Source organism: Rattus norvegicus, chromosome 9 (genome assembly GCF_021556685.1).
Source record: "Rattus norvegicus strain SHRSP/BbbUtx chromosome 9, alternate assembly SHRSP_T2T, whole genome shotgun sequence".
NCBI classification, from domain to species: Eukaryota; Metazoa; Chordata; class Mammalia; order Rodentia; family Muridae; genus Rattus; species Rattus norvegicus.
In genome coordinates, this window is record NC_141542.1 from 38521932 (window position 1) to 38540686 (window position 18755).

The window sequence follows — 18755 nt, forward strand, 5'->3', positions numbered from 1 at the left end:
GGTTAGGACGGAGTACATAAGGCCTTAGGGGGACTTTATTGTAACTTCAGGGAATGTGGGGGCGGCTGATAGGGTCACTCAACTTTGAAATTACCACTTACTCATCATGATTCTACTCCCTTCCATCTACACAAAACCGGGGCACCGTTAAGTTCTTTGACTCGTGGGCCTGGTCCAGCAAGCTCTTGCCTTCCTGTGGGCACACTTCTGGAGATGGCAGATTGTTCCCAGACTATTTTTAAACCGCCCAGGTTGCTAGGTTCCACTTCCTAGAAAGACTTCGAACATTTCCTCATTCTGTTAATATTTGCACTGTACTCTGGGTAATTTTCTGAGCAGACGTGGAATGACACATCGTCAGCAGGGTCTATAAATAACTAAAAGCTTATATGATACTTGACTGACCCTGGGTTTTTTTCTCTCAATCCCTTCCCACGTTCCCCAATAACAAGCCTGTTAGTAGTTTCCATTTTTATTGCCCCTACTGTTCAATAAGGCATTGAGGCATAAATCATGTTAACACAGGAGACTACCTGGTTTGGTAACGGAATCTCACAGAAACTCAGGTCTTTGGATCCAAAGTTCCCACTCCTCCCCTTCAGAATCAAGAGAGCATAGAAAAAAAATGTCCCCCCACATCATCATGTGAACTAGAAAAGCTTTTGAATCTAGAGAAGGGTATGATGTAGACTGCCCCCACATCCCTCGGTAAGTAAAAACAAACCTCTGTGTGCACTTCTCTGCATTTCTGCACACACTGGCCACACTTTTCCACTGTTGGGCTGGCTGATAACCAGAGATGAAATCCCATACATGTTCAGTGCCAGGATTCAGCTATAATCCCCAGAAAGGCTCTCTAGACCATAAACCTGCTTTAAGAACCACCGACTGGTTTCAAATGATCTCTCCATCCGTCTTCAGGAGGCACAACGCTGTAAAGGGCATCCCGTTCGTGTAAACTTGAGCACTATTCCAGGCTGAGCCACCTTCTTTTTCTCAAAGACAGCGAAGGAAATCTGTCATACGTTCCATGGACTGTCTCTTGGCATCCGGTTTTGATATTCGGATAATATCACAGCCTGGCCGTTAGCAGTCGTTCCCACCGTTTCACAGTGAGCAGGATGCTGTGGGTTCTATATAAAGGCCAGCATCCTGTCTCTGGACTCCCAATCATCTCTTTCCAGAGCAGGCCACCTCTGTGTTTGGAAAGGCTTTCTGTCCACCAGAATGGAATGACATGCGCTTCGCCCCCTCAGAGACACAGAGGTAGAGAGGGAGTTCTGCTGTATCTTGAGTAACTTCTTTTGTTTTCGTCTACATTTCTTTTTTTTTTCTTTTTTTTTTTTTTCCGGAGCTGGGGACCGAACCCAGGGCCTTGCGCTCGCTAGGCAAGCGCTCTACCGCTGAGCTAAATCCCCAACCCCTTCGTCTACATTTCTTCCGTAGTTCCCATGATCACAGACTCTCCTAGGCATCAGGGCAGGGTTCCCAAACCACAGGCAGGTCCGCTTACCCACCCTTTGTTATCCTCACCGTGCCTTTTACAAGTCCCACAAAAAGTATGCCAAAGGGATACTTCACTGTGCAAGCCCAAAGACCTGACTTCAATCCCCAGAACCCATGCTTTTTTTTTTTTTTAAATAAATGGGCATCATGTTGCACACTTGTAATCCTAGTGCAGGGCATGGAGGTGGGGGAGGGGGGAGAGGGAGGTGGTGGAGACAGGAGGACCCCTGAGCTCCGTGGCTAGTCAGCTTAGTTAGCAATCTCCAAACCACAGAGGGATCCTGTTTCAAAATGAAGTAGACAGCTCTTGAGAGATCTTTGAGGTTGCCCTCTGGTTTTCACATGCCTGAGCATGCCGTGTGTGTGTGTGTGTGTGTGTGTGTGTGTGTGTGTGTGTGTGCGCGCGCGCGCGCGCGCGCGCGCACGTGCCCGTGCACACACGCACACACTATCATGTGACACTATTCATGGGAAGCTGTGAATAAATGTCTGCTTGCCCCAGATAGGGAACTAACCACAAATGACAGTACAGATAGCACTCAATGCACCCACGTGGCTGGCTCCTAATCACCTGTAACTCCAGTTCCGAGGGATCTGGAGCCCTCTTCTGGCGCTCTCAGGAACTGTTCACTCAAGCGCGCAGACATCCCCGCAAGCAAAAACCCATACACAGAAAAATGAATACTTTTTTTTATGAGGCCCCATCCCCGTTCTTGTCAGTGGTGCCTTAATTTTATCCCATAGATTTCCCAGCCCCCAGCCACCCTTCAAACTATCCATTCGGAATTCTCAACCAGACAAAGGTTACTACCACAGTCATCGCACTTACAGGATGCCAATAACTCCCGGGAGGGCCAACGTGTGCTAATTCATTCCACGCTCTCAGCGACTTTAGGATTTTTATTAGTACGGCTATTATTATCATTGGCCATTATTATCCCATTTTGCAACTAGGGCGAGGTTAAATTTCCAATGGGTCACAGTACTGGCAAGCGAGTGACAGAATATAGTGTTGGTTTGGTTTGGTCTCCATGTGTAGCTTTGGTTGTCCTGGAGCTCCCTCTGCTCAAAGTCGCCGTTCTCCACCTGCCCCTGCCTTCCAAGTGCTGGCCTTAAAGGCGTGCGCTGCCACTGCCTGGCTCAGAATCGGATCTTTACTTCTCCAGGCTTGTTCGGCGGTTGTCCACATGCCTTCCTTCTCTTCCCCTTCCCCATCCCCCCTTCTTCCTTCTCCCCTACTCCTCTCCTCTTCCAGCCCCTGCGTTATGGAGAAACCTCCAACAGAGACAAAACCAGACAGAACTGTATAACGAATCCTTACATAATCAAGTGGACAGTTATCCACTTGTAGACAACCTGATTTCATTTATGCCCCATCCCATCCTTGCCTGTTTGCATAGGATTTTGAAACCAATCAGGCACTTCCCCCCCCCCCCAAGATGCTTCCTTGTTTATTTTTAAAGGATGGAGATTTCTTTTTTTTTTTATCTACATCTATTTGTTTACTTTTGTACTGATTCAGAGACCGGATGACTGGCCATCTGGAACCTAGATTGGCCTAGAATTTCCTATGTGGTCTAGGCTATCCTTGAGCTTGTAGCAATCCACCTGCATCAGTCCTAGGATTATAGGAATCCGACATCTGGCTAATGTGAAACTCTAATATATTCGGTATATGTGATATATAAAATATATGTGACATATTTGTGATATATGTGATATATGCATATACAGATACAGATACAGATACAGATACAGATACAGATACAGATACAGATACAGATACAGATATAGCCATTGGTTTGGGGGCTGGTGAGAGTGGCTTGCTACCAAACCCAAGGACCTGAGTCCAACTTCTAGTGTCCAATGTGGAGTCCATTCCACATGGTGGAAGACCAATTACCTTGAGTTGTCTTCTGAATGACACAGAAATAGTACCTCCACACTCACATATATACAAACCATAAATAAGTCACTGGTTTGAGTGGCTGCAATTTCCTACACTCTCCCCGTGATGTCCAGTGTTAATTGCTAACTTGACAACATCTAGACTCACCTGGGAGATGGCCCCTTGGGCATGCCATAGGCATCAGTCTATTGTATTTGGGGTGGGAAAACCTGCCCGATGGGGTTGGCTCCTTGCTTGCCTTGGACACTGGACTATGTAGATGGACACGGGGTTGAGCACCATCATGATCACGCCCTCTCTAATTCCTGATTGTGGGTGTGAGGTGACCAACACCTTGAAGCTCTTGCTTTCTTCCCTGCCCGTGATGGGCTCTACCTTGGACCTAAACCTTTTCCCTTACGTTACTTCTTTTCAGAGTGTTTGCTTTGTTTTTTAGATCACAGTAACAGAAAAAGAAACGAAGACAGTTCTGTAACTCAAGACCAATTAGTGAGAATTACCCTCCATCGTATTTTAGATGCGGGGAGCAGAAGACCCGAGAAGGCACTTGGCTTCAGTTTATACAAACACTTCCTACTCTTTATCACCCAGTTAGGGTAAGACTATGGCTACAGCCGTCCTGATGCCATCAAAGCCACTCCCTGTGCACTTGTGGCAGGACACTGAGCAGGGGTCCTGTAGTCCTGGGAATGAACACAGAGGTCTGTACATGCGAGGCAAGCTCTCTGTCACCGAGCTACATCCCAGCCCTGAGTTTACGGAAGGGCATCTCCATTCCCTATAGTTCCCCAGGCTAGCCTTGAACTCACTATACGGCTCAGTATAGTAAACTCGTCATCCTCCTCCCTCAGCCTCCTGATTTCGAGAATTATAGTATGTGGGATTCCCTGCTGTTTTAAAGCCAACATTTCCTTGTCCATATTTGGAAGCCCAAACTATATTCGATGACATTATCATCATCATGTGTGCACAGTTGAAAGCTTTATTACTCCAGAGTCATTGGTGAAGCAAAAGCTTCAATATTTCCCCAGTGCTAAATGGAGGAATGTCTTCATTTTCACAGCTGTGAGTGGGTTAAGGTAAAAAATAATCAGCTAGGAAACAGTACTAGCCAATAGTTCCTTGAGCTCCTAAACCTCTGTCCTTAGATGTATAGTTTAATGCTTATTCAGCTGCGGTACCTATGTTAACATAGGTCTATGAGAATAACTGTTCTCAAGATAAAGGGACTTTATAGCTTCTTTTTGAGGCACACGCAGGGAAAGGAGGAACTACCTAATATGAGCAGAATTAGATCAATCAGGAGCCTATCAGGTGATGACTTAATGAAATGTGTAATGTTGTCATTATAGCTCCTGAGTTTGTTTTAATCGTTCCATAGTAATATCTACAGTCATCAGTGGCTTCAGTAACTGATTGGCACCTTGAGTGATTGGCACTCCTGACTCGGCATTCCTTCAAATTAATAACATGCATTTCTGACTTCTCCCTGAAGGGAACGTCGGAGCAGGTGCAAGCCGAACAGTATATTAACCGCGAGTGGAAAGCTCGGAACAGAGCATCTGTTGAGCCATTTTCTCTCTTCATCTACGTGGTGTGCCATCAATTCTAGGTGCAATTAACTTTCTTACTATAGCTATAAACCGCCGGCCACGACAGTCTCGGCATCCTTATTCATAGGATCAGTTCTTATCCCAGCTGTACCGCATTACCAGCCCTATCTTTAAGCATTATAAAATGCTTCTAAGTCAAACAAAACTAAAGTACAACTCTTTTTTTTTTTTCTGGCCCTGCAAGAGGCCCCCGCCTGTTTTATGTCAGCCCTTCTTTTGATTCTTTTTGCATTCAGAAGTATATGTTACAACCCTAACTGAATCGGACAAAGTTTCTTTTTTTTTTTTTATTATTATCTTGAGTATTTCTTATATACATTTCAAGTGTTATTCCCTTTCCCGGTTTCCGGACAGACATCACCCTCCCCCCTCCCCTTCCTTGTGGGTGTTCCCCTCCCAACCCTCCCCCCATTGCCACCCTCCCCGCATAGTCTAGTTCACTGGGGGTTCAGTCTTAGCAGGACCCAGGGCTTCCCCTTCCACTGGTGCTCTTACTAGGATATTCATTGCTACCTATGAGGTCAGAGTCCAGGGTCAGTCCATGTATAGTCTTTGGGTAGTGGCTTAGTCCCTGGAAGCTCTGGTTGCTTGACATTGTTGTACTTTTGGGGTCTCGAGCACCTTCAAGCTCTTCCAGTTCTTTCTCTGATTCCTTCAACGGGGGACCTATTCTCAGTTCAGTGGTTTGCTGCTGGCATTCGCCTCTGTATTTGCTGTATTCTGGCTGTGTCTCTCAGGAGTGATCTACATCCGGCTCCTGTCGGTCTGCACTTCTTTGCTTCATCCATCTTGTCTAATTGGGTGGCTGTATATGTATGGGCCACCTGTGGGGCAGGCTCTGAATGGGTGTTCCTTCAGTCTCTGTTTTAATCTTTGCCTCTCCCTTCCCTGCCAAGGGTATTCTTTTTCCTCATTTAAAGAAGGAGTGAAGCATTCACATTTTGATCATCCGTCTTGAGTTTCGTTTGTTCTAGGGATCTAGGGTAATTCAAGCATTTGGGCTAATAGCCACTTATCAATGAGTGCATACCATGTATGTCTTTCTGTGAGTGGGTTAGCTCACTCAGGATGATATTTTCCAGTTCCAACCATTTGCCTACGAATTTCATAAACTCGTTGTTTTTGATAGCTGAGTAATATTCCATTGTGTAGATGTACCACATTTTCTGTATCCATTCCTCTGTTGAAGGGCATCTGGGTTCTTTCCAGTTTCTGGCTATTATAAATAAGGCTGCGATGAACATAGTGGAGCACGTGTCTCTTTTATATGTTGAGGCATCTTTTGGGTATATGCCCAAGAGAGGTATGGCTGGATCCTCAGGCAGTTCAATGTCCAATTTTCTGAGGAACCTCCAGACTGATTTCCAGAATGGTTTTACCAGTCTGCAATCCCACCAACAATGGAGGAGTGTTCCTCTTTCTCCACATCCTCGCCAGCATCTGCTGTCACCTGAGTTTTTGATCTTAGCCATTCTCACTGGTGTGAGGTGAAATCTCAGGGTTGTTTTGATTTGCATTTCCCTTATGACTAAAGATGTTGAACATTTCTTTAGGTGTTTCTCAGCCATTCGGCATTCCTCAGCTGTGAATTCTTTGTTCAGCTCTGAACCCCATTTTTTAATAGGGTTATTTGTTTCCCTGCGGTCTAACTTCTTGAGTTCTTTGTATATTTTGGATATAAGGCCTCTATCTGTTATAGGATTGGTAAAGATCTTTTCCCAATCTGTTGGTTGTCGTTTTGTCCTAACCACAGTGTCCTTTGCCTTACAGAAGCTTTGCAGTTTTATGAGATCCCATTTGTCGATTCTTGATCTTAGAGCATAAGCCATTGGTGTTTTGTTCAGGAAATTTTTTCCAGTGCCCATGTGTTCCAGATGCTTCCCTAGTTTTTCTTCTATTAGTTTGAGTGTGTCTGGTTTGATGTGGAGGTCCTTGATCCACTTGGACTTAAGCTTCGGACAAAGTTTCTTATATTGTTCCTCATTACTTGGGTAAAAAATAATAACATTTTGAGTACACGGATGTCTGATTCAGTGTCCTACTGCTGTGAAGAGACACCATGACCACGACAACTCTTATAAAAGCAAGCAGCCAGACGTGATACTGGAGAAGCAGCTAAGAGTTCTGTGTTCAGATTCACAGACAACAGGAGGAAGAGACACTGGGCCTGCCTTGGGCTTTTAAAACCTCATAGCCCACCCTCAATGAGACATTTCCTCTGACAAGGTCACAGCTAATTCTTCTCAACTAGCGCCAATCCCTGATGATTAAGCATTCAAACACATGAGCCTCTGGAGGCCATTCTTATTTAAACCACCACAGTGGGGATAGCCTGAGCAACACTATCAATTTGCTTCCTGTCTGAGGTCATTATCGATAGACCTCAGGTTGGGACACTGATATCCCACTTTTCTTTACATCGGTTACTATGGTATCATTATCCCAACAGGAGTAGAAGTAAGGAACTGACTAGTTACCATGGAGGCAACATTAAATGACTCCCAGCTAACTGTGAGCCCTTGACTTTACACTTTACCTTACAATAGGTGAAGGTGGAATTTTCTTATCTAGTTGCTAGTGGTCATAGGTGCCACAGATTTGAACGCAGGTCCTCATGGTTGCCTGCCAAGTACTTTACAGACTGAGCCATCTCTTAGCAACCCATCAACCCCCCATTTTTAAGGCAAAGTCTTACTGTGTGCCTTAGTTAGGGTTACTTAGTTAGGATTACTTAATTAGGGTTACCTACCTAGTTAGTTAGTTAGTTAGTTACTGTTGCTATGATGAAACACTAGGAAAGGGTTCATTTGGCTTATACTTCTACATCACAGACTATCAATGAAGGAAGTCAGGACAGGAACTCAAACAGGGTAAAAACCTGAAGGTAGGAGCTGATGCAGAAGCCATGATGGAGTGTTTCTTACTGGCTTCTTCCCTCTGGCTTGCTCAGCTTACTTTTTTTTTTTAATAGAACCCAGGACCACCAGACTAGAAATAACATCACCAGCAATGGGCTGGCCCCTCTCCCATCAATCACTAAGAAAATGCCTTACAGCTGGATCTTATGGAGGCCTTTTCTCAGTTGAGGCTCCCTCCTTTCAGATGACTCTAGTTGTGTGTCAAGGTGACATGAAACTAGCCAACACACTGAGTGTCCTGGAGTTTACTATGTAGCCTGGTCTTTGTGGTCCTCTTGCTTCTCCTCCAGAGTACTAGGATGACAGGCGGGTGACACTTGGCAAGGCCAGCCCTCTTTAAAGATGCTCCAGAGGATGAGGATAATGGGAATGAATAAGGAGAGGGTGCTCTGGGGACACGCCACTGGCCAATTGTCCCTCTCGACCCCACCCAGAGGTCAAGGCCTGCTATTTTTGTCCAGCAGAAAAGAGGAGAATAGCAAAATCACTGCCGAGACACAGGCGCATTTGGGATTTGTCCTGGGAATTTAGCAACTGAGGAGTAGGGAGGCCATGGGACTGGAAACCATAAAGTCAATTCTGCACAGAGTCAAAGAAGTGATGGATATTAAATTAGTCCCTAGAGGGGATGTTTCAGGCCCCGTCCCATCCAGTTCCCTGGGAGACATCTTCTAGCCTTAAGAGTTCCTTCTCTATCTACGATGGAATGTTGACGGGCCCGATTTTGTACGTCTCCTGCAAAAATATTTTTTTAAATGAAAGCTGCTGTCCTTCACAAATGCAAGGTCATGTCATGCCCCAAAGTCAGCTTCCACAGCTTCCCTTCCTTTGGTTCGTACAGTTGTTCCGTCTTACTTGTGATTGTTTCCTTTTTGGTTTGCTTCTTTTTTCTTTCCCCCTCCCCCTCCCCCCTCCCCTTCTTCTTCTTCTTTTCTTTTCCCCCTCCCCTTCTTCTTCTTCTTTTCTTTTCCCCCTCCCCCCTCCTCCTCCTCCTCCTCTTCTTCTTCTTCTTCTTCTTCTTCTTCTTTTCTTTTCCCCCTCCCCCCCTCCTCCTCCTCCCCCTCCTCCTCTTCTTCTTCTTTTCTTTTCCCCCTCCTCCTCCCCCTCCTCCTCTTCCCCCTCCTCCTCCCCCTCCTCCTCCTCCCCCTCCTCCTCCCCTTCTTCTTCTTCTTTTCTTTTCCCCCTCCTCCTCCCCTTCTTCTTCTTCTTTTCTTTTCCCCCTCCTTCTCCCCCTCCTCCTCCCCCTCCTCCCCCTCCTCCTCCCCTTCTTCTTTTCTTTTCCCCCTCCTCCTCCTCCTCCTCTCTCTTCTTCTTCTTCTTCTCCTTCTTCTTCTTCTTCTTCTTCTTCTTCTTCTTCTTCTTCTTCTTCTTCTTCTTCTTCTTCTTCTTCTTCTTCTTCTTCTTCCACAGACTCACTATATAGCTCAGTTCAGCCTCAAAGTTGCTGCACTTTCCAAAGTATTGGGGTCCTCGGCATGTACCAGCACACACCAGATGGATCAGAGAATTCTGTTGCGACTCGAGTTTCTGGCGGCTGAGACAATCTAAGAACGCGGCGTCTGCCTCTACTATGTGTTAATGTATGACACACTAGACCTTAAAAAGCTGAAGAGGCAAACAAAAGGTACCTTGCTCCATAACAACCCTTTCTTATAATAACCAGTCACAACCCACTCACCAAAGGCATTCATCCATTTGGGAGGCAGCTGCCCTCATGATCTGGTCACCTCCAAGACAAAACCTTCTACCACCACCATGATCACTACTACCATAGTAATTGAATGTCAACATAAGCACCACAGCGGACAGACCATATTCAAATCACTGCGGCGACTCTATCCGGCATTTCCCCTCTCAGAATGGACAGCAATGTTTAAAGGCCACAGACCACGGAAGTTGTCTCTACTCATGCACTTCTGTGTGCAAAAGTAAACAAGAGACACTCAGTTGACCATTTGACTAGTAGGATTTACTCTGAAAGAAAAGTATATAGGCAGAAGTCACTCCTCAAACACAAACAGATTCCTCCTGAGTGACAGGTGTGACTGACCCTTCCAGTCCCACAAGCTCCCTTCCTCGAACACAGCAGGGAAGACAGATCCAGGGCAGCCAGATTGTTCAGCCAGAAAGGCCCCTAAGCTTGTTTGTGTGTCCTGGGGTTTCCTTTAAGAGATATGATATGAGTAGAGAGATTGTGGACCTGCCAGAGTTTAAGCCTATCATGGTGAGTCACTCAACACTGATGCTGGCTACCCAGCAGCATCGAGGTCCTGAGGAGAGGGAGGCTGATGGGTTGAGATGTTCACCATGATTAATTCTCTCAGTCACCATCCCAGTCTGTGGTACGGTGCAACGGCGGGAGCTTTGAAAGTTTCCAGTCACTGCCCTGATGCTAATCAACTCATTGAGGGTTTTAATTAAATACTGAGGGTGAGTTCCTTATTAAGTTAATGTGTACACTAGGGCAAAAGGGACATGCAACGCAGACTATCAGGTGGAGGAAACACCACGGCTAGCTGTGGTGATGCAGGCCTTTAATCCCAGGGTTAGGAGGCAGAGGCAGACAAATCTCTGGGCTTCACAGAGAATTCCAGGAGGTCAGCAAGGAGAACACAATGAAATGCTGTCTCAAAAGAAGAAAAGGTGAAAGAGGAGGAAAAGGAGAAGGAAGAGGAAGAGGAGGAGGAGGAGGACGAAGAAGAAGAGGAAAAGAAAGATGAAGAGGAGGAAAAGGAGGAAGAGGAAGAGAAAGAGGAGGAAGAGGAGGAAGAGGCAGACAGGAATGAACAATAGTAGAAAGGAAGAAGTACTAGAAAACAATTTTGTGAGTAGGTACAGCAGTCTCCAGTAACGACTTTAGAGGTCACTTACTGTATTCTTTTCCTGACCCCAAAGCTTCATGCCAGCGAGTGAAACCCACAGGAAGATTTGCTGTTATAAGCAGCCACAAGGGCAAAGCAGACAGTTCTATTTTTGGTTGTCAACCTGACTCTACGTGGAATTCGCTAAAACCCAAGAGGCTGGGGATACTTGTGAGGGATTTTCCTTACTTAAATCATTTCCAGTGGGAAGACATGCCCTTGTGAGGTGGGAAGATCCACCTTTACTCTGGGCCACATGCTGGCGGCCTATCTAAAGGACCTGGAAGAAGGAAGCCGGCTCTCTGTCTGCTTGCTCTCAGTAGCAAGTCCCTTCCTTCACTGGCATTAGAGCCTAGTTCTTTGGAATTCTGGCATATACTGAAGGCATCCAGGCTTGTGGACTGAGCAACTGCTGAATTCTTGGACCCTCTGTTGGTACACAGCCATTGTTGGACTAGCTGGACAACAGCCTGTAAGCCAAAATCCAGGGTGTCCCTGTGTGTGTGTGTGTGTGTGTGTGTGTGTGTGTGTGTGTGTGTGTGTGTTGATAGGTACAGTAAACCCTTTATGTCTGACTTTAAATAAAATATCTCAGCAAAGCCTTTGCTATGTTTGGGTGCTCTGGAGAATTTGTACTTGGTCCTACGTGAGAACTTGCAGCTGCACTAATCTGGGTCTTAAGGTACTCCTGGCAAACCTGGAGTCCTTACTTACAATTATGGCTAGCCATGGTCAAAAGGGTTGTCTGCACTCCTGAGCAGCAAGGGCAAGATACCTTTGGTAGCTCGAACCTTCCCAGCCCCAATCAACCTTGCATATTTTTTGAATAAAGTAACTGGAGTGAGTTAGCTGGGTGTCAGCCTAGTCCAAAAAGGCCGAACCCCTCTGCTCCTTCGGGAAATAAAGGCTTAGCCTCTTGGCGAGCTTCTCTCTCTACTTCAGCACCAACATCAATCAATACGTGTTTATTCATTCTATCAGTTCTGTTCTTCCAGGGAGCCCTGACTAATACAGCTGCCATTTGAACTGGTGACCCACGACAACAAGCTATGTCTTCTCTCTCGGGCTTACTACTCTATCATTTCTCTAAACTCCTAGGTCAGAAAACATAAAGACCAGAATCCTGGGAAATTTGAGACATATGGGAACCAAATCTCTGGGCATCGTTTTATTTTTAACTTCTCCATGCTGATGGATTCTTGGTTTCTTCCTTTACCTTTCTTTAAAGACCTTTCAGGGTCTTTTTTTTTTTTTGAAAAGGAAATTAGGTTGTCCATAAAGTTTGATACTTGTTAGTACACATGACACTGACAACATTTCACTCACCCAAGTTGCTTCTTTCTCTGAGTCGGTCTCTCTTCCTCTGAGGTTCTTAGGTTTCACTGATGTTATAGGTATGAAGTAGGGACTAAGGTAGGCACTTCTCAGTCAACAGTTACCCAGTAAAGTTCTGCACACTTACAGGAATCTACGGTGGAATAAACAGCTGAGAGAAGACCAGGAAATTGGGGGATTGGGGAGATGGGGGCTTCCAAATCAGTTCACTGATCAAGTCTGAGCAACGGAAATGTAGTCAATTATAATCTAATCCACAGCTCCAGCTCCAAGAAGTATGAGTTTGAAGTACTTAGCGCAACCATGGTACGTTGTGTGTGGACTAGGATAGCAGCTTTTTCCCCAGAGTTGAGAAAGGATGCCTGAGCTCTTGGGAGAACTGGGAGCGAGAGGGAACTTCTTTGTAACTCTTCTAAAAGGACGTGGTCCAATCCCAGACCTCACTGGGCGAGCCAAGGCCTAAGAACAGCCTTACAGATTGCTGCTCCTAGATTGGATCCTCTGGGAGCCAGGAAGTGGGGACTGAGGAGAAAGGAAAGGGATGGGAAAGAAAGGGGCGGGACAGCCTCTGTCACACCCATCAGCCACGTCCAGTTAAGGCTATTAGAGGCAGTAGTGCTGTGCGCAGACGCAGACCTGGCCGCCTCCTCCTCCTCCCCTCCCCATCCCCAACCCCCACCTCCCCCCCACCCCCACCCCCACCACCCACCCCGCCTCCGCCGCCTTTCCCCTCCCTCCACTAGTGTGTTTGGCGTTACCTTGGAGTCAGCAGAGGCCCGCGAGTGCTGTTTGTTGCCAGGGCAACCCGAGCGGCAGAAGGCAACCGTGGCGGCAACTGCAGGGCAGCGATGGTGACCAACCCGGTGCACGGCCTGCCCTTACTCCCGGGCTCGTCCTTTACGGACTCCACGGTGAGGGCCAGCCCGAAGGGTTCTCCGCTTGGCGCACGTCTGTTCTCCTTCATCCTGCAGGCTCCACCGTCCGCACGCATCCCAGCCTCTGCCGAATTTGCTCGGCCTCTTGGTAGTCCACTCACCCTCCTGGGCTCACAGAGGCCCTGTTATTTTCCTGCCCTATCTACCTGCCTTCTGGCCCGATTACCCTAGGCCATCTCCAGGCCTCTCCGCAGCTGCACTCTAACCTTACTTAGTGCCTTCATCCTCTCCTACCTTCTCTCCCCAGCAACCTCATTCTTGATCTGTCTGGCCTCTTCTGAATCCTCAAGATCACTGCCCTTCAGCCCCCTTTCCTCAATGTGTACGCACCCTTCCCATGCACTTCTTTCCTGACGGGTCTCCCCCCATTCTCTGACCCTCTAAGTTAAGGGTCACTTTTCTCTCCAGCTTCAGCCTTCTCTAGAATTGAAACACCCACCCACCCACCACCCACCCGTGCCAACCCCTCAACTTGTTTTTTCTTGTAGTTTTCCTCTGTAAAACATTCCCATCTTCCTCCTTTCTTTGTATTTCTCCCACCTCATTTAACCACATAGACCACTTGGTGTTTTTCTATAGCCTGTGTTTTAATACATGTATATATGATATAAAGATATATGTATGTATATACATACATGATTCCTTTTCAGATTGTGTATGTGTGTGTGTGTGTGTGTGTGTGTGTGTGTGTGTGTGTGTGTGTAGGGGGGGTCTTTTATCTTATCTGCAGCCTAGACTGGCCTTGAACTTGAAAACCACCTGTCTCGGCCTCCAGAATGCTTGGAATTAAAAACATGCCAACACACAGGGCTCCTATTCAGATTGTATTTTACTTCATTGCCCTGGCTGTATTTTTTTATTCATCGTCTAGATGAAATTAAATAAAAACAAGTCCAGAGTGGTCATGCACATCCGTGATCTCAGCTTTCAGGAAGCCGAGGCATAAAGATGGCTACTTTGAGTCTAGCCTGGGCTATATAGCTAGTCCCTGTCTCCAAAGAATAGCAGATCCAAAACAGACAGAACAAGAGCTACATGAAAAGGAAGCATAAGTCAGGCTGGGAAGGGGCTCAGAGGATAAAGTACTTGTTCCTCTCATGAGAGGAGTAGAGTTCGCTAGAACCCACAAGAACCCAAGCAAGGACCATAGCTAGAACGGCCAGTTAGCTAGATTGGCCCTTATCTGATGCGGCCTACCCATGTCAACTTCGGTCTTTCATATGTATCCCCACATACATGCAAACAGACACATACACTCACACACCTACACACACACATGCTTGGAACAAACCACCCCAACAACAACAACAACAACAACACCTCATATCAAAGCCAGTGACAACAGTAATTTGGGTTCTTGGTTTCCTCTTAACATAGGTTAACTATTTATCCATTTCTTTTGAGACCGGGTCTGAAGCAGCCCCGGTTGGCTTCCCACTTACTGTATTGTCTGGGCTGATCTGGAACTGATCCTCTGGGCTCCTGAGTTTGGAAATACAGGCAGGTCCCCAAAGACAGCTCTTTGTGGGTGCCAGGCAAACACGCTTCCAACTGAGCTACACTCCCAACCCCAACTCTCAAATGCATTCTGCATTTTTAAAAAAATTATCAGAGTGCTAGAAATATTCTCAAGAGTCAACATTGAGATTGGTGGAGATGACCATAGGCACGCCAGTAGTCATTTACATTCATAGAGTTTAATGATTCAGACTCTTAGCTTTTTCTTCACATTTCTAAAGGAAAATTATCTCATCTCCTTGTTTTCTAGGGGACACAGTTTCAATTTCAGTTGCAAGTGTGGCAAGAGACTGGGTTCCGACTCTCTTCTAGTCTTGTATTAAGATGTAGCAGGGTCATTTTTGTTTTAAAGATGCAAACTCGTTAAGCATGATCCCTGCCCGTTGTTTGTTTGCTTGAGGCAGGGTCTCTCTCTTTTTGAACCAGACTAGCCTGGAGTTCACTGTGTAACCTAACCTGTCCTCAGACTCACAGTGATCTCCAGCCGCCATTTCTCAAGTTCTGGATTCAAAGAAGTCTAGCCTGCGGTGCCTAGCCAGCGCCATAGACTCTCCGTTTCAGTGAACTTTTTAAATGTTACGTGATTTTTAAAATTGTAGACATTGTCCTGTGCTGTAGAGAATCCGAGTAAGCATTTGCTATGGGTGAGTGTGGGTTGTGTGTGCACGTGTGCACAGGCATGTGCACCCCACATCAAAGCAGAACAACAACAGTAGTTTGGGTTCTTGGTGGAGAACCCCACGAGGAAAGGGTGGAGTCGATTTGTGAGATTGTAGAAGTGTGGAGGATAGAAATGCCAGACTTTATTTATATGGCAGGATGAAGTGTCTTTGGACACACTTCCTATGAAGTATACCGAGTGACTGTCAGCTAATTACTCTTCCTTGAAATTTGAAGAGCTTGCTAACCTTGTTGTCATCAGGATAGGAATGTTGTAACTTCGAAGAAAATGTGTCCAGAAGGTGAACCCCGATGAATAAGAAGAGTGGGAGGCCCGAGAATGCCTTGTCTTGGGTGCCCCATGATACAGTTGACTGATGCTAGAGACATCTTTTAACCTCAGAAAACGAACTGACCTTACTGATGTTGGTTTCATTTCATATTGCGTGGGATGGTTTGGTGGGGGGTGGGGGTGGTGAGGGGCTGCCGTAGAACCGTGTGTAGAGTTCATAGGACAACTTCCGGGAGTTGATCTTTTTCCTTCTACCATGTGGGTTCTAAGGATCAAAATCAGGTGGTCAGACTTGGTGCTAAGTAACCTTTATCTACCAAGCCACCCCCTTCCTCAGCCCCACTACCCAGTTTCGGTGCTGGGAATTGAACCTAGGTCTTTGACTGTTCTAAGTGCACCATCACCAAGGAGTACTTCCAGCCTCTAATGATACTGCCCCTGACTTTAGAGGTAGCAGAGAGGAACTGGAAGCTATCGTATTGCCCAACTCAGTACATGTTATTCCTTGTCCTGTGTTTGTGCACGGGGGACAGTTCTGCCAACTGACTTGTAACCCAGAACTCGTGACACTGAAAGAAAGGTCGGTGGTCCATACTGTTTTAGCAGAATAGTCCATAATACTCAACCTTTTATGGTAGTAGATGAGAGGGATCATAGTCTGCTTTCCAAGGAAATTGGGAGCTAGTCAAATTAATCTTTCTATTCTTTTTTTTAATATTTATTTAATGTATATGAGTACACTGTAGCTTGTCATCAGACACACCAGAAGAAGACATCAGATCCCATTACAGATGGTTGTGAACCACCATGTGGTTGCTGGGATTTGAACTCAGGACCTCTGGAAGAGCAGTCAGTGCTCTTAACCGCTGAGCCATCTCTCCAGCCCCTCTATTCTTAATAAAACAAAGTTTGATTATTTGTTAGCCATGTGTACAAATATGTAAACTATATTATGTGCATACAATTAGAAAGCAACCCCATAAAGAACATAAAAACCCCCACTGAATTAATATAACTTCAACTTTGTTTTCTTTATCTAATTTTTTATTAATTTCCAATGACAAACAGATGTGTATTGATGGCAGAACAAGAACATAATCTAGCAACACCTAATTCAGGATGTTCACCCACCCCAGTTTGTATGCTTACAATTATAGTGTATTTCTATAATTTTATATGATGCTCTCTCTCTCTCTCTCTCTCTCTCTCTTTTTTGTCTTAATAAATTGTAGAGACTTTACCAGGCTGCTGCATGGCATTTAAAACCATTTTAATTCCAGCATAGTAATTGTGTTGTTTAAATTGTTTCCAACATTTAATATCCTAGACGCACAGATCTTTGTCACTATCATGATCAGCTTCAAGCCTAGTGTTGTTTCCCATAACTCTGGAATGTACTTTAGAAATCAGTGCACAAGAACAGGGTTGCCGGGTGTTTCCACATATGCCAGCAAGCTGCTTTTTAAAGACGTCTGTGAATGAACGTGTCAGTGTCAATGTGATAAGAAGAGTTGTTGCTACAGGCGAACCTCAGGATAGCAGATCTTCTAAGGTCACAGTCCGTGACCTCCAGGGAAGAAGAAAAACAAAATTAGTGAAAATAAAAACTAGAATATAGGTGAAGTGGTACGGTAGAGATGAGTCGGACGTCACAGAGCAGGGATGTTTTGTTTTAACCTTAGATGGTTTCTCTTTCCCTCCTTGCTCCTGACCGGAGCATTTCAGTTTAAAATACAGAGCCTTTTCATGCAGTGAAACACGTTGATGTACGTTTCGTGGTGCCAAAAGGCCAACATTTGGAGCTTCAGAGATGGCTCAGCGTTTAAGAGCAAGAACGACTCTTGCAGAGGACCCAAGTTCCATTCCCAGCACCCACCATGGGTGGCCCACAGCTACCTGGACCTCTTCATCCAGGAGATCCAAGAGCATCTTCACTCATAGGCACACATCCACATAATTTTAAAAATGTACTTTTAAAGCACAAATTTAGGTTATGGTAGTTTAGGAAGTTGGTTGTTTTACTTAAAGATTTACCCAAGGTTATTAATGGCATACTTCTTTCCTTCAGAAAACAGCATTCCACAGAAGCCAGACACTCGGCTACAGGAATGGCTATGCATTTGTCCGACGTCCAACCATGGGCATAGGTGGAGACCGGCTCCCCTACAACCAACTGTCTCCGGCTGAGCTGGATGAGTTGGCCAATAAGGCACCCATCTTGACTTATGGCCCACTCAAGCAGGCCGCACCAGCAGAGTTTGTTCCTGCGCATGTGGCTTTTGACAAAAAGGTATCATCTGGGATTTCCAGGGCACCCCTTGACTTCAGAACTGAGGTTTGCCCCTTGTTGCTAGTAAACCCCAGGATTCCCTGAGAACTCTTCGAGAAAATTGTTCTTTAGTCACAGACATCTGAACTGAGCCTTGCAGGAGGCTGTCCCTGGAATATTTTCCAAACACAGTTAAAAGTTGCCTGAATTCTAGATCCCACATTCAGGATGTCTCAAGTTCATTGCTTTATTTCCCACCTACTCTATAACAGAGAGCCATCAATCAATCAATCAATCAATCAATCAATCAATCTCTCTCAATAATTATTTATTTATATGAGTACACTGTAGCTATCTTCAGACACACCGGTAGACCAGAAGAGATCATAAGATCCCATTACAGATGCTTGTGAGCCACCATGTGGTTGCTGGGAATTGAACTCAGGACCTCTGGAAGAGCAGTCAGTGCTCTTACCCGCTGAGCCATCTCTCCAGCCCTGAGCCCTTAATCTCTATGGACTGAAACATAGCATGAGAACATCTCTTGTCAGTTTTTAAAGTTTTCATTCATTCATTCATTCATCTACTCTTTTATTATCAGTGCTATTTATATTTCAAACACTCTAGGGCTATTTTTCTCTATTTTTCAAAATTCACATTGTCACAAAGTAACAAGAACAAAACCCCACTTACCGAGGACTCCTTTAGGAAAAGAATTTTATCTCATCCTTGAGCCCCAAACTCCTTTCCTGGAGACAACAGAGATGCTGTTTGCTGAGTTTAGACAGGTGTTCCCGCCTGTTCTGGCCTGTTCTCAGCCCGGTTCCAGCAGTTCGATTCAGTTACTCCTCCCTCCCCTCCTTTGATCCTGCACATGACTGCTCTCCCTCCTGGTTTCCCACTGCTGTCTATCTGGTTCCTCTTCCTCTGGTCTCCCTG

General features: G+C 45.7%; 1 protein-coding gene across 2 annotated transcripts in view; it reads left to right on the plus strand.

The window, feature by feature from the left end:
• The first annotated feature begins 12883 nt into the window (after window positions 1-12883).
• Efhc1 (EF-hand domain containing 1) overlaps window positions 12884-18755 on the plus strand; it is a 38753-nt gene continuing 32881 nt past the window's right edge. Inside the window, exons 1-2 of one of the 2 annotated variants that reach the window (XM_087565134.1) lie at window positions 12884-13053; window positions 17616-17837. In XM_087565134.1, coding sequence (XP_087421260.1) covers window positions 12991-13053; window positions 17616-17837 — 285 coding nt within the window. In that variant the 5' untranslated portion in view covers window positions 12884-12990. 2 annotated transcript variants of the gene reach the window in all.